The following is a 15,239-nucleotide window of genomic DNA, read 5'->3' as shown; positions in this document are numbered from 1 at the left end:
CACCCCCTGCCTCTGCAGGAGACCCTCCAACACTAGCAGGTAGGTCTGGTTCAGTCTCCTATGGGGTCACTGCTCCTTCCCCTGGGTGCCTATGAGAACACTACTTTGTGTGTGCCCTCCAAGAGTGGAGTCTCTGTTTCCCCCAGTCCTGTCGAAGTCCTGCAGTCAAATCCCGCTAGCCTTCAAGGTCTGATTCTCTAGGAATTCCTCCTCCCGTTGCCGGACCCCCAGGTTGGGAAGCCTGACGTGGGGCTCAGAACCTTCACTCCAGTGGGTGGACTTCTGGGTATAAGTGTTCTCCAGTTTGTGAGTCACCCGCCCAGCAGTTACAGGATTTGATTTTATTGTGATTGCGCCCCTCCTGCCGTCTCATTCTGGCTTCTCCTTTGTCTTTGGATGTGCGGTATCTTTTTTTGGTGAGTTCCAGTGTCTTCCTGTCGATGACTGTCCAGCAGTTAGTTGTGATTCTGTTGCTCTCGCAAGAGGGCGTGAGAGCACATCCTTCTACTCCGCCATCTTGAACCAATCTCTGCGGTGGCTTCTCTTGTTGTTTTGATGCCTTTTACTTCTTTTTATTGCCTAATTGCCCTGGCTAGAACTTCGAGTGCAGTGCTGAATACAAGTGGCGAAAGGGGCATCCTTTCTTTGTTTTTGGTCTTAGAGGAAAAGCTTTCAGTCTCTCACCACTGAATATGATGTTTGCTGTGCTCTTGTCATAGATGCCCTTCACCATGTTGAGGAAGTTTCCTTTATTCCTAGTTTATTAAGTGTTTTTATCCAGAAAATGTGTTGAATTTTGTCAAATGATTTTTCAGTATCAGTTGAGATGATGTGGTTTCTGTCCTTCATTCTTTTAATGTGGTATATTACCTTGAAGGATTTTCATATGTTGAACCATCCTCGCGTTCTGGGAATAAATCCCACTTGGTCATATTGTATTTGACCTTTTAATATGCTGCTGAATTCAGTTTGTTAGTATTTTGTGGAGAATTTTTGCCTCAGTGTTCTTAAGGGATGTTGGTCTGTAATTTTCTTTTCTTGTGATGTCTTTGGTGTCAGGGCAGTGCTGGCTTCACAGACTGAATTTGGTAGAAAGTGCTCCCTTTAGTTTTTTGGGGAGACTTTGAGAAGGATTGGTGTTGTTAATTCTTCTTTAAATGTTTGGTAGAATTCCAGTGAAGCCATCTGGTATGGGCGTTTCTTTTTTTTTCTTTTTTTTTTTTTTTAATTTCTGAGATATACATTTTAAAGTAATAACTAGAATTATGACTTATAATGTTATACCAGAACATATAAGATTTTTAGAAATTTCATGTAATGTCTGAAACATTTATATTAACATATTTCTATACAAATAACCCAATGAAAGTTTAGTATTAGTTGTTTTGTTTGTTTGTTTTTTTATACTGCAGGTTCTTACTAGTCATCAGTTTTATACACATCAGTGTATACATGTCAATCCCAATCGCCCAATTCAGCACACCACCATCCCCACCCCACCGCAGTTTTCCCCCCTTGGTGTCCATATGTCTGTTCTCTACATCTGTGTCTCAATTTATGCCCTGCAAACCGGCTCATCCGTACCATTTTTCTAGGTTCCACATACATGCATTAATATACGGTATTTGTTTTTCTCTTTGTGACTTACTTCACTCTGTATGACAGTCTCTAGATCCATCCACATCTCAACAAATGACTCAATTTTGTTCCTTTTTATGGCTGAGTAATATTCCATTGTATATATGTACCACAACTTCTTTATCCATTCGTCTGTCGATGGGCATTTAGGTTGCTTCCATGACCTGGCTATTGTAAACAGTGCTGCAATGAACATTGGGGTGCATGTCTTTTTGACATTATGGTTTTCTCTGGGTATACGCCCAGTAGTGGGATTGCTGGATCATATGGTAATTCTATTTTTAGTTTTTTAAGGAACCTCCATACTGTCCTCCATAGTGGCTGTATCAATTTACATTCCCACCAACAGTGCAAGAGGGTTCCCTTTTCTCCACACTCTCTCCAGCATTTGTTGTTTGTAGATTTTCTGATGATGCCCATTCTAATTGGTGTGAGGTGATACCTCATTGTAGTTTTGATTTGCATTTCTCTAATAATTAGTGATGTTGAGCATCTTTTCATGTGCTTCTTGGCCATCTGTATGTCTTCTTTGGAGAAATGTCTATTTAGGTCTTCTGCCCATTTTTGGATTGGGTTGTTTGTTTCTTTAATATTGAGCTGCATGAGCTGTTTATATATTTTGGAGATTAATCCTTTGTCTGTTGATTCGTTTGCAAATATTTTCTCCCATTCTGAGGGTTGTCTTTTTGTCTTGTTTATGGTTTCCTTTGCTGTGCAAAAGCTTTGAAGTTTCATTAGGTCCCATTTGTTTATTTTTATTTCCATTACTCTAGGAGGTGGATCAAAAAAGATCTTGCTGTGATTTATGTCAAAGAGTGTTCTTCCTGTTTTCCTCTAAGAGTTTTATAGTGTCCGGTCTTAACATTTAGGTCTCGAATCCATTTTGAGTTTATTTTTGTGTATGGTGTTAGGGAGTGTTCTAATTTCATTCTTTTACATATAGCTGTCCAGTTTTGCCAGCACCACTTATTGAAGAGACTGTCTTTTCGCCATTGTATATCTTTGCCTCCTTTGTCATAGATTAGTTGACCATAGGTGCGTGGGTTTATCTCTGGGCTTTCTATCTTGTTCCATTGATATATATTTCTGTTTTTGTGCCAGTACCATATTGTCTTGATTACTGTAGCTTTATGGTATTGTCTGAAGTCAGGGAGTCTTATTCCTCCAGCTCCGTTTTTTTCCCTCAAGACTGCTTTGGCTATTCGGGGTCCTTTGTGTTTCCATACAAATTTTAAGATGATTTGGTAATTTGGTAATTTGATAGGGATTGCATTGAATCTGTAGATTGCTTTGGGTAGTATAGTCATTTTCACAATATTGATTCTTCCAATCCAAGAACATGGTATATCTCTCCATCTGTTGGTATCATCTTTAATTTCTTTCATCAGTGTCTTATAGTTTTCTGCATACAGGTCTTTTGTCTCCCTAAGTAGGTTTATTCCTAGATATTTTATTCTTTTTGTTGCAATAGTAAATGGGAGTGTTTCCATAATTTCTCTTTCAGATTTTTCATCATTAGTGTATAGGAATGCAAGAGATTTCTGTGCATTGATTTTGTATCCTGCAACTTTATCAAATTCATTGATTAGCTCTAGTAGTTTTCTGGTGGCATTTTTAGGATTCTCTATGTATAGTATCATGTCATCTGCAAACAGCGACAGTTTTACTTCTTCTTTTCCAGTTTGTATTCCTTTTATTTCTTTTTCTTCTCTGATTGCCGTGGCTAGGACTTCCAAAACTATGTTGAATAATAGTGGTGAGAGTGGACATCCTTGTCTCGTTCCTGATCTTAGAGGAAATGCTTCCAGTTTTTCACCGTTGAGAATGATGTTTGCTGTGGGTTTGTCGTATATGGCCTTTATTATGTTGAGGTAGGTTCCCTCTGTGCCCACTTTCTGGAGAGTTTTTATCATAAATGGGTGTTGAATTTTGTCAGAAGCTTTTTCTGCATCTATTGAGATGATCATATGGTTTTTATTCTTCAATTTGTTAATATGGTGTATCACATTGATTGATTTGCGTATATTGAAGAATCCTTGCATCCCTGGGATAAATCCCACTTGATCGTGGTGTATGATCCTTTTAGTGTGTTGTTGGATTCTGTTTGCTAGTATTTTGTTGAGGATTTTTGCATCTGTGTTCATCAGTGATATTGGTCTGTAATTTTCTTTTTTTGTAGTATCTTTGTCTGGTTTTGGTATCAGGGTGATGGTGGCCTCATAGAATGAGTTTGGGAGTGTTCCTTCCTCTGCAATTTTTTGGAAGAGTTTGAGAAGGATGGGTGTTAGCTCTTCCCTAAATGTTTGATAGAATTCACCTGTGAAGCCATCTGGTCCTGGACTTCTGTTTGTTGGAAGATTTTTAATCACAGTTTCAATTTCATTACTTGTGACTGGTCTGTTCATATTTTCTCTTTCTTCCTGGTTCAGTCTTGGAAAGTTATACCTTTCTAAGAATTTGTCCATTTCTTCCAGGTTGTCCATTTTATTGGCATAGAGTTGCTTGTAGTAGTCTCTTAGGATGCTTTGTATTTCTGCGGTGTCTGTTGTAACTTCTCCTTTTTCATTTCTAATTTTATTGATTTGAGTCCTCTCCCTCTTTTTCTTGATGAGTCTGGATAATGGCTTATCAATTTTGTTTATCTTCTGATAGAACCAGCTTTTAGTTTTATTGATCTTTGCTATTGTTTTCTTTGTTTCTATTTCATTTATTTCTGCTCTGATCTTTATGATTTCTTTCCTTCTGCTAACTTTGGGTTTTGTTTGTTCTTCTTTCTCTAGTTCCTTTAGGTGTAAGGTTAGATTGTTTACTTGAGATTTTTCTTGTTTCTTTAGGTAGGCTTGTATAGCTATAAACTTCCCTCTTAGAACTGCTTTTGCTGCATCCCATAGGTTTTGGATTGTCGTGTTTTCATTGTCATTTGTGTCTAGGTATTTTTTGATTTCCTCTATGATTTCTTCAATGATCTCTTGGTTATTTAGTAACGTATTTAGCCTCCATGTGTTTGTGTTTTTTATGTTTTTTTCCCTGTAATTCATTTCTAATCTCATAGCGTTGTGGTCAGAAAAGATGCTTGATATGATTTCAGTTTTCTTAAATTTACTGAGGCTTGATTTGTGACCCAAGATGTGATCTATCCTGGAGAATGTTCCTTGCGCACTTGAGAAGAAAGTGTAATCTGTTTTTGGGTAGAATGTCCTATAAATATCAATTAAATCTATCTGGTCTATTATGTCATTTAAAGCTTCTGTTTCCTTATTTATTTTCATTTTGGATGATCTGTCCATTGGTGTAAGTGAGGTGTTAAAGTCCCCCACTATTATTGTGTTACTGTCGATTTCCTCTTTTATAGCTGTTAGCAGTTGCCTTATGTATTGAGGTGCTCCTGTGTTGGGTGCATATATATTTATAATTGTTATATCTTCTTCTTGGATTGATCCCTTGATCATTATGTAGTGTCCTTCCTTGTCTCTTGTAACGTTCTTTATTTTAAAGTCTATTTTATCTGATATGAGTATAGCTACTCCAGCTTTCTTTTGATTTCCATTTGCACGGAATATCTTTTGCCATCCCCTCACTTTCAGTCTGTATGTGTCCCTAGGTCTGAAGCGGGTCTCTTGTAGACATCATATATATGGGTCGTGGTTTTGTATCCATTCAGCAAGCCTGTGTCTTTTGGTTGGAGCATTTAATCCATTCACGTTTAAGGTAATTATCGATATGTATGTTCCTATGACCATTTTCTTAATTGTTTTGGGTTTGTTTTTGTAGGTCCTTTTCTTTTCTTGTGTTTCCCACTTAGAGAAGTTCCTTTAGCATTTGTTGTAGAGCTGGTTTGGTGGTGCTGAATTCTCTTAGCTTTTGCTTGTCTGTAAAACTTTTGATTTCTCCATCGAATCTGAATGAGATCCTTGCCGGGTAGAGTAATCTTGGTTGTAGGTTCTTCCCTTTCATCACTTTAAGTATATCATGCCACTCCCTTCTGGCTTGTAGAGTTTCTGCTGAGAAATCAGCTGTTAACCTTATGGGAGTTCCCTTGTATGTTATTTGTCATTTTTCCCTTGCTGCTTTCAATAATTTTTCTTTGTCTTTAATTTTTGCCAATTTGATTACTATGTGTCTCGGCGTGTTTCTCCTTGGGTTTATCCTGTATGGGACTCTCTGCGCTTCCTGGACTTGGGTGGCTATTTCCTTTCCCATGTTAGGGAAGTTTTCGACTATAATCTCTTCAAATATTTTCTCTGGTCCTCTCTCTCTCTCTTCTCCTTCTGGGACCCCTATAATGCGAATGTTGTTGCGTTTAATGTTGTCCCAGAGGTCTCTTAGGCTGTCTTCATTTCTTTTCATTCTTTTTTCTTTATTCTGTTCTGCAGCAGTGAATTCCACCATTCTGTCTTCCAGGTCACTTATCCGTTCTTCTGCCTCAGTTATTCTGCTATTGATTCCTTCTAGTGTAGTTTTCATTTCAGTTATTGTATTGTTCATCTCTGTTTGTTTGTTCTTTAATTTTTCTAGGTCTTTGTTAAACATTTCTTGCATCTTCTCGATCTTTGCCTCCATTCTTATTCCGAGGTCCTGGATCATCTTCACTATCATTATTCTGAATTCTTTTTCTGGAAGGTTGCCTATCTGCACTTCATTTAGTTGTTTTTCTGGGGTTTTATCTTGTTCCTTCATCTGGTATATAGCCCTCTGCCTTTTCATCTTGTCTGTCTTTCTGTGAATGTGGTTTTTGTTCCACAGGCTGCAGGATTATAGTTTTTCTTGCTTCTGCTGTCTGCCCTCTGGTGGTTGAGGCTATCTGAGAGGCTTGATGGGAGGCTCTGGTGGTGGGTAGAGCTGACTGTTGCTGTGGTGGTCAGAGCTCAGTAAAACTTTAATCCACTTGACTGTTGATGGGTGGGGCTGGGTTCCCTCCCTGTTGGTTGTTTGGCCTGAGGCAACTGGTATGGGTGTTTCTTTATTGGGAGGTGGGTCTCACTGTTGAAGACGAGGCAGCATGGATGAAGCCACCTCCAGTGTCACCCAAAGTCACACAGGCAGAGAAGGTGAAGCCGAGACTGGAGACTGTGTTTCTGTGGGGGAGGAGAGCTGTGTCAGGCAGACGGGCCTCCTTCCTTATCCAGCTCCCCACTCCCTAGCGGGAAAGAAGGGTCCAGACTTATATCCTGGGCTGGAGTCTACACCCCTTTCCCCAGCCCCGTCTCCCCATCCTGCACACCCCGCTTCCTTCCATGTAGGCAGCAGAGGGTGTGGGGTGCAGGCAGTTGTGGCCCCTGCTGCGTGTGAGGTGGGCAGGGCAGCAGGGCCCCTCACGTTCGGCCTGCCAGGACACGGGGCTTCCCTCACCCTCTCTCTCCCCAGGACCTGTTTGTTAAGTACGCCTGGAATAACTTCCTGCACTTGCAAGTGGAGCTGTGCATAGCCGCCATCCTGTCCCACGCTGCCCGGGAGGACAGGGCCATGGCCAGTGGACCTGAGGGCGGGGTGGAGCCTCTGCCCTCCAGCGGGGACCCAGAGACCCCCCAGTCTGCCGCCAGCCGCCCTGAGAGCACGATGGTGACCCACGTAAGTCCAGCCAGTGTCACGCGTGTAGCTGTGTCCTGCATGTCCTGTGTGTCACTGCGTGTCCTGTGCATCCTGTGTGTTGCTGCGTGAGCTGAACCCCACCCAGACCATAAGGACGTTAACGTTGCTTTGGGCCCTCGTGTGTTTTCTCCTCTAATCCTCCCATGACACGGGTGCGCTGCTCTCCTTTCACCCGTGAGGTGGGAAATCACCAGGAAGGTGTCCGTGTTTGCCAGGGCCCCAGAGCTGGTCGAGTGGAGGGCCCGGGAGGGGTGTGGAAGAAGCCCCGTTGCTGCCCCCGAGTCAGCTCCTCCAGGCCTGAGGGCGAGCAGCCCCGTCATGGTGTGAATGCCGTGCCGGGAAAATGCCAGGGGAGGCGTGAACATGGCCAGTTGTCACAAGAAGACTTTCTGGGATTTGAGCCTCTGGAAAGTGTGGGTGTCCTGCACGGCCCGCATCTTCCCTGACGCTTTCCCGCTCACCGGAGCACACTGTGCGGAGACCCCCTGGGGCTGCCCTTCCCGGGGGCCGCGAGCAAGAGGCATCCTGAGCGGCCGCGCGGGGCCTGCAGGGAGTCGGCCTTAGTGGATGTTTGCTAAGGAAGGAAGAAGGAAGCAGCACGTGGGTGGAGCACGTGGCACAGACGGTCCCCAAGCCGAGGAGCCCACCTATGCATGCGGGGCCCTGGGGGTCAGCTCTGCCCCCCACCCCCAGGTGGCTGCAAGGCTCAGACAGGAGGGGCTTGGCCACGGGGCCCCTAGGTCTCTGGTCAGAGGCCTGGGAGAGGGTCGTGAAGGGCCGCACCTGCAGGCCTGAGCCGGAACACAGCCAAGGGGGTAAATGGCCTGGAGCGGGCGGTTTCAGTGCTGAGAGCCACAGGGGATGGGCGTGTGCGGCGGCCATGCAGGCCAGCAAGGGACCCTCACTCAGAGGGTTAGGCCACACACGGGTGGGCATGCGATTTGGGGCCCGGAACAAACACTCCAGGTGCGGGAAGCTGCCTGTGGTGAGGGCCTGGAAGCAAGTGAGCCCTGGGGCCGCTGGCCTTCCTCCTGGACAGAAAAGGCAGGAGAGTGGCCCGAGGGGGAGTACACGACCGGCCGGGAGACTGCGGGGAATGAGAATGTCCTGACTTGACCCCCGTCTCCATGTGGACGACCCTGAGCAGTGCCGGCCTGGGTGTCGGATGGGGACCACAGGGCTGGGCTGTAATGCTGTCACTGCCCACAGCGAACTTGGGGCTGATGTGTGAGCTTGCTGCCTGCTGAGCCCACTCAGGGGTGGGTGGAGGGGAGTGTGCAGCCCTGCTGGCCCTGACTCATGCCGCCTGTCTGCCAGCTGTTCCAGAACTGTTGCCTGGTCCAGAGGATCCTGGAGGCCTGGGAAGCCAATGACCACACACAGTAAGGACCACTGGGGCTCGGCGTGGGGCTCCAGGGCTGCCATGGAGGGTTTGTTTTCAAGGAAGGGTCCCACCGCTGCGGGAGCAGCTGCAGTGCTACTGGCGGGGCCGGGGCGCAGGGCAGGGTAACGCGGCCTGGGCTGTGGTCCTGGTCCTGCTCCTCGTGGCCTGCACACCCCAGCCCCTGGCTCCGTGGGCCCCTCACCCTCTTCCTTGCCCGTCCATCAGCGGAGACCCCAATCCTGTGCCTGCACTGTGTCCCGAATCCTCCCACGTCCCCATCCCAGTCTCCAGCCACTTCTCTTACTGAAGACTCAAACCCTTGAAAGAGCATCAGGGCCACTTTCTGCTTGCTTCTTGCCCCATCTGTCCTCTTGTTGCATGATAAGCTGGTATCTTTCTGAAACCAGCAGGTGGTGTCACCTCCTGCTTGAAAGTCTTGACTGCCCAGGTCCCTGGTGTGATTGCAGGGTCCAGTGGGCAGCCCTGGCCCCCCTGTGCTCCTACTCTGCCCTACCAGGGGCTGCTCTGGGCAGGTGGGGAGAGCTCTGCGACCTCACCTAGTTCATCCCTTCTGTCCTGCTGTTACTGAATCCACACATCTGCGTCCGCTCCCAAGTAGCAACAAGCAAGATGGGGCCGGTGTGCCTAGTGCCCAGGGGGTCCTGTGCCGCATCTGCTCCTGTGTGTTCTGCGTGTTGGTGCACGTGTGTGTGCCTGTGTCAGGGGAGGGCTCACTGCTGTCACCGAGGGGTCCCTGGGCCATAGTAAGCCGTGGACGGCCGTGTGAGCCTGGATGCCTGCAGGCCGCGGCCTCAGCGCAGTTCTCTGCGACCTGGACAGCTGCTCACGGGCCTCCACCCTCAGCCCAGCTTCACCTCTGGGCCAGTTCCGCCCAGTCTCTCCTGACCCCCTTCTTCTGCCGGGTGGGCCCACCGATTGAGGACCACCTTCGCTTCCTCTCTGGTTGTCGTCAGGCTCTGAAGAGAGAGAACACTGTTGAAAGCAAGTGCTGTCCACTCTGGGATTCAAGGGCTGTGTTTCTGTAACAGATGTGCGAAAGTCTTACATCTGATGCTCTTCCTAGTGCATCAGGGATCTGAAAACTTGCTGTTCTGTTGGGTCCTGTGTGGGAGAGATGAGAAGTTGAGGGAGAGCCATGTGTTTGCGGCCGTGTGGGACGTGCAGGTGGACGGGAGCCAGGCCACTGCCCCTGCTGCTCTGCCCACTCCCGGGTCCTGGGTCCATCCTCGGTCTTCTCTGGGGGCTCGGGGCGCGCTTGGTCAACACTCGCAGCCCCAACTGGGCGCGGGTCTGCAGGCCTGTGGTCTGCGCGGAGTGGGAGCAGCGAATGCCCATCTCACTTCTAGGCGGGGAGTGGAGTGACGCTGGTGCGGAGCAGGTGCTCCAAAAACAAGCAGTCTGCAGGGGAGGCCACGAGACAGATTCGCAGGGCAGTGGGGGCCGCGGGGAGGAGGCCCCCGGGAGGCTGCAGAGCTGAGGCCAGGCCGGGTGGAAGCACCGCAGAGAAGGGCCGGCGGCAGCCCTGACGCCACCCTCTCTTTCAGGGCAGCGGGTGGCATGAGGCGCGGGAACATGGGCCATCTCACGCGGATCGCCAACGCAGTGGTGCAGAGCCTGGAGGGGGGCCCCGTGCAGACCCAGGTCAGCGAGGTCCTCCGAGGTGAGCGCCTCCAGGCCCAGGTGTCGCTATCCGAGGTGCCCTGCCCCTGCCCTCGGCCCCTCAGTGGACGGGACCAGCACTGGTACCAGGCACTTGGCCCACCTTCCCACGGGGGCTGTCCTGTCAGCTGGGCCTGGGCCTGGGCGGCAGTTTCCTCTGTGCCCTGGACCACCCGCGCCTGCCCGAACGCCTGCACTCCTGCCCCACCGTCCGGCTCTTCTCTGAGCTCGTGGCTCATCTGGGGAGCCTGGCGAGGGGGCCTCTGTGTCCTAAGAGCGGCCGCAGGGCCTGAGCAGAGGCCACCCTGGCCAGACCTTCTCTCCCTCATACCCCCGGGCCTCCTTGTTGCGATCCGGGGCCCCGACCGGGGGGCCGCCGCCCATGCCCCCTCCCAGCCCTCGCACATCCTGGGCACCCAGTCTGCAGCTCCCAGGCACTGGGCTTTCTGGCCTGAGCTGGGGAGAGCCCGAGGGGTCTCGGTTCAGATGGAAGAAGGCGGGCAGCTTAGAAGGGCCTGTGTGGCCTCTTGGGGAGGAGCTGCACGTGCTAGGGTGGCAGGAGGGGCAGGCGCTCGGGGCGGCCTGAGGGTGATGGACAGTGGCGACCCACAGAGGCTGGGACCCTGAGGGCACTTGGGGGCTCATGCTGGTCTCACAGCCAAGACAGTTTGTCCCCCGCGCTGTGTGGGGGCCTGAGGACAGGGCTGGCCAAGGGGGAGGGGGGGGGGGCGCGTGTGCTCAGTGAACAGCGAACGGGAGTGAGCTCTGTCTGAGGGGCCCCTGAGCGCTGTGTGTGCTGTCGAGGTGGGGTGGTCCCCATCCCCTCTGGGGGCCGTGGTGCCCTGAGCCCGGGGCAGGCAGGGAAGGTGCTGGGTCTGTCCCTGTCCTGGGCTGGGGAAGCTGCCCCGCAGACGTCCAGTTGGTCATGCAGTGGGCGTGGCCTCCATGGCCCCCCGCCCCCGTGCCCTTGCCTAGTTGCCCCCATGGTGACCTTGGCCGTGGCCCCCTGTGGTCCCGGAGCAGCTGTGAGCCAGGAGGCTCGGGGGGGGGGCAGGGCCTTCTGACCCGAGCGGGGTGCTCTCGGTCAGTGGTGTCTGGGCTGGGGTCTGGCCCCCAGCCCATCGGCACCTGTGCGCACCCAGGACAGCCCGCTGTGGGGTTGGGGGCGAGCGTGAAGCTCTCTCCTTCTGGACTGTGAATGTCTCTGGGCTCCGACCTCCCCAGAGAAACAGACACACCCAGGCCTGCTGGGTTGGGCCTGTGAGGCCAAGAGGGACGTGACTGTGCCCCGTGGTTCCTGTGTCCCTGGGGCTCCCCGGTCGGCCTGTGAGCCCTCGCGGGACCAGGATGCAGCCGCTGGCTCCATCCCAAGGGCTCACCGGGTAGCCTTCCCCGCAGGGCTCCCCTCGGACTGCCGCGGGCGCTGGGAGAGCTTTGTGGAGGAGACGCTGATGGAGGCCAACCGCAGGAACGCGGTGGACCTGGTGAGCAGGCCCCAGGCCGGCCGAGAGTGGGGGCCCTTGTGGCCCTCTGGGCAGAGCGCTGTCCTCCCCCTGGTCCCTGCCCGCCCTGGGCTCGCGGGACTCCTGGTGCCCGAGACCTGGTGCGCCCTGCACCGGGAGGGTGGGTCGGCACGGCCCCGGATGCCGGCTCATGCCCGCCCACCCTGGCCGTTTCAGGTTAGCACCCACCATCTTCACCCCTCGAGTGAAGACGAGGACATGGAGGGCGTTTTCCCTAATGAGCTGTCCCTTCAGCAGGTGCGTGAGGCCAGGCCCCCTCATCCCCACACTCTTGGCAGCGCTTCGGCCTCGAGAGTGTCCTGCCCGCGTCACCAGAGCTTCGGGCGGGGCCGGGGGAGGCGCTCATCCCCGCGCTCCTGCAGGGGGCGCCCCCAGGGCCACTTGACATTGATGAGACCCTTGGGGACGTGGTAGGCGAATGGAAAGGTAGAGTCACAGGCTGTTTGGACGTGGCTGCCTGCGGGCACCCAGCCGAGAGGGCAGGACTTGGGAGAAGCCACTGAAGTACCGGGGGGTTTCCTGAGAGCAGCCGGGGTCCTGTCGCCCAGGCTTTCTCCGAGTACCAGGTCCAGCAGATGACGGCCACCTTCGTGGACCAGTTTGGCTTCAGTGACGAGGAGTTTGCTGAGCAGGACGACAGCGTCAAGTGAGCCCAGTGGGACGTGCCCACCTGCCCCACCCTCCTGCCTTTGGGAGGGAGCCAGGCTCTGCTTGGTGTGACCAGGTCCCTGGCCTGTGGCTCAGCCTGCCTGGCCTTCGGGGCCATCACACCACTTCCTCAGCTGGAAGCCACGTGTGACCCAACGGCCTGGAGACGCCCTCTGGGGAGGCAGAGCAGCCGGGTGGGAGTCACCCCTGGCTGCCCATCCGGAGGTGGGGGATGGGAGCCCGTGCACCCACCCGGGCTTGGCCTGCAGCCCTGGCCCCCCGCCCCTGCCTTTGCCTCCCTTGGTGGGCTGCCTCCTCCTTCTCTCCCTCTTGGTGGGACTTGACGGTGTCCCTGTTGTCCTCGCAGCGCCCCATTTGACAGGATCGCGGAGATCAACTTCAGCGTCGACGCTGACGAGGACAGCGTGAGTCCCGTGGGTGCCCCTTGGGGGTGGCCGGGTGTGGGGGCCATGTGGCCCACGTGTGCTCTCCTGCAGCCCGGTGCCACTCTGTTTGAGGCCTGCTGCAGTGACCACATCCAGCCCTTCGATGAGGACGACGACCTCTGGGAGGACGAGGAGACACACTGTGTGGCCCGAGTGACCAGAGCCAGGTGGGCCAGGTGGGCCTGGGCGCCACATGGGCACCAGCCCTGTCTCAGCCGTGCCGTGGCGCCCTGGGTGGGTGGGAAGGGCTGCTTTGACCGTGGGTCTCCCCCCAGGTTCGGGGGCCCTCACGCTTCGGAGAGCTGCCAGAAGGACGGCCAGGAGCGCCGAGGTCAAGGTGGGGAGGAGAGCTCGGAAGCAGACGGGGACGGGGCTCGGGCGGGCACCCTTCGGGCTGCCGTCCAGAAGGAAGGTCCTCGTGTTGAGGGTGGCTCAGAAGGTAGATGATGGGGCCACAGGGTGCGGGCCGGGCAAGGGGCTTGGGTGGGAACATGGGGGACAGAGGATTTGGTGCCCTGGCCTGTGTGTGTGCGTGGCTGGGCTGCCGTGGGCCTGATGCCCACTGACCCCCCCCGGCACACACTTTCAAACACGCTCCTATGCCCCTGACTGTGGTGACGCTCAGCCCTTGGTCTCCCACCCCGTCACAGTCACTCGTGGCCACGCCGTCACGGCTAGAGGCGGGTGTCCCCCAGTACCGTGGGGGAAGGCACACCCGCACCACTGCTGTGGGGCCTGGACACCACGTCTCCCCCAGCAGGCGCCCCGTGGACGGTGTCTGATGAGCCGGTGAATTCCACGGCCTCGGGCCTGGCCCCGGCAGTGGCGATGGATGTGGGTTCCAGTGTGTGGGCGGCCAGCGCGCCCAGCGCCTCGGCTGCAGAGGAGAGAGGCTGGGCCAAGTTCGCTGACTTCCAGCCTTTCTGCTGGTGAGGCAGGGCTGGGACGGGGGGCGGCCCCGGCTGCCTGGCGGCCGGGTCTCCTGGGCGTGGGCTCAGAGTTGGCCTTGTCTGCAGCTCTGAGTCGGGGCCCAGGTGCAGCTCCCCCGTGGACAGAGGTCATGGCGATGCCCAGGGTGGCCTGAACCGGGGCCCAGAGAGAACCCGTGAGTAGGGGCGGCCCCAGGGGCAGGGGGGCGGGAGGGGGAGGCCGAGACCTCAGGGCCGCCGTGTTGCCCTGGTGATGCTGGGGTTTGCGCCACATGCGGGGACTGGAGTGGGTGTGTGGAAGGGGCGGGGCCCCGGCTCCAGGCACAGGACGGCCAGCGAGGCCCTTGGGCTGGTCTCAGCGCACAGGTCCGACCAGCCCACACCCGTCTGTGTTGCCAGGACCCCAGGCAGAGCCTGTCTCCCCAGGCCCGGCCGCCTTCTAGGTGTGGATCACACATGTGCGCCGTGCCACCCCAGTGCTTGTCCTCGGACCTGTTTAGGGCCCTGGCCCTGAGCTCCCTGTCAGATGGGCTTGGAAGCCCCCCCAGGGTATCAGGGCCACACGGGGAGGGACTTGGAAGCCGCAAGGCTGAGTGGTGGCCCTCCCTGCAGGGAGGACCGTTCCTCCTGAAGTTCCTGTGAATTCATAGACGCACGCGTGCACGTCACACGCACGCGGCAGGGGGTGTGGGGGACAGGTCTGTCGCCAGTTGCAGGCTGCAGTTCTCGCGTGCGCCGCACTGGTTCCTCTGTCCTCACCTGGTGTCGCCGGCTCCCGGTGTTGCAGCTGGCCCGGCCGCTCCGGGTGCCTGGAACGCATGTGTTGCCAGGAAGGCGCCCCTGGTGGCCTCCAGCGGCCGTGAGGACAAGCAGAAGGTGGCTGTCGCCTCGGAGGCTGTTAGGATGGGCCCCGGTCGGGAGGCACCCCCACCGCCCGTGTTCATCCCCAGGTGAGCAGGACAGGCTGGGTGGGGGGCCCCCGGGTGCACACGGAGGTCTGGCTGTCCCCAGCACTCTGCTGGCCTGGGAGCAGGCCAACCCTCCTGCCCTGATGGCCCCACGACTCCTTGGAGGCCAGCTTTGGACAGGAGGGACACTGCTTCGTCCAAGCGGAAGCTGGGGTGGTCGTTGAGACAGCATGGGGCCAGCCCATCTCAGGCCGCATCGGAGAGAATGGCCAGGCTTTTGGGGTTCCAGGTGGGCTTTGGAGCTGCCGCTCTCCTGGGGCGGGTGCCTAGTTCCAGACTTGCGCCCACCTCAGCCGGGCGCCTCGGACGCACGTGTCCATCACGCTGGACCGGTAGGACAGGGGTGTCTCGGGACTTTGCTTGGGGCCCTGACCCAGGTTGTCCTCCCTGCAGGTTTGACCCGCACACCCCACCCCTGCGCCCAGGGGGAAGGT

General features: G+C 54.3%; 1 protein-coding gene across 7 annotated transcripts in view; it reads left to right on the top strand.

Annotated features, from left to right (window-relative positions):
- Positions 1 to 15,239, top strand: part of PPP6R2 (protein phosphatase 6 regulatory subunit 2) — a 91,035-nt gene that overhangs the window by 73,448 nt on the left and 2,348 nt on the right. For 4 of the 7 annotated variants that reach the window (XM_061206397.1, XM_061206393.1, XM_061206391.1 and 1 more), the window contains 12 exons: positions 7,003 to 7,206; positions 8,545 to 8,609; positions 10,177 to 10,292; positions 11,690 to 11,775; positions 11,971 to 12,051; positions 12,363 to 12,460; positions 12,830 to 12,887; positions 12,960 to 13,084; positions 13,184 to 13,347; positions 13,666 to 13,837; positions 13,925 to 14,013; positions 14,625 to 14,787. In XM_061206397.1, coding sequence (XP_061062380.1) covers positions 7,003 to 7,206; positions 8,545 to 8,609; positions 10,177 to 10,292; positions 11,690 to 11,775; positions 11,971 to 12,051; positions 12,363 to 12,460; positions 12,830 to 12,887; positions 12,960 to 13,084; positions 13,184 to 13,347; positions 13,666 to 13,837; positions 13,925 to 14,013; positions 14,625 to 14,787 — 1,421 coding nt within the window. The remainder of the gene's footprint in view (positions 1 to 7,002; positions 7,207 to 8,544; positions 8,610 to 10,176; positions 10,293 to 11,689; positions 11,776 to 11,970; positions 12,052 to 12,362; positions 12,461 to 12,829; positions 12,888 to 12,959; positions 13,085 to 13,183; positions 13,348 to 13,665; positions 13,838 to 13,924; positions 14,014 to 14,624; positions 14,788 to 15,239) is intronic. The other 3 variants (XM_061206394.1, XM_061206396.1, XM_061206395.1) reach the window with 3 other exon arrangements.

This window comes from Eubalaena glacialis, chromosome 11, assembly GCF_028564815.1.
Source record: "Eubalaena glacialis isolate mEubGla1 chromosome 11, mEubGla1.1.hap2.+ XY, whole genome shotgun sequence".
Classification (NCBI taxonomy): domain Eukaryota; kingdom Metazoa; phylum Chordata; class Mammalia; order Artiodactyla; family Balaenidae; genus Eubalaena; species Eubalaena glacialis.
The sequence above is the reverse complement of the archived record's forward strand: the minus strand, read 5'-3'. Positions and strand labels throughout refer to the sequence as shown.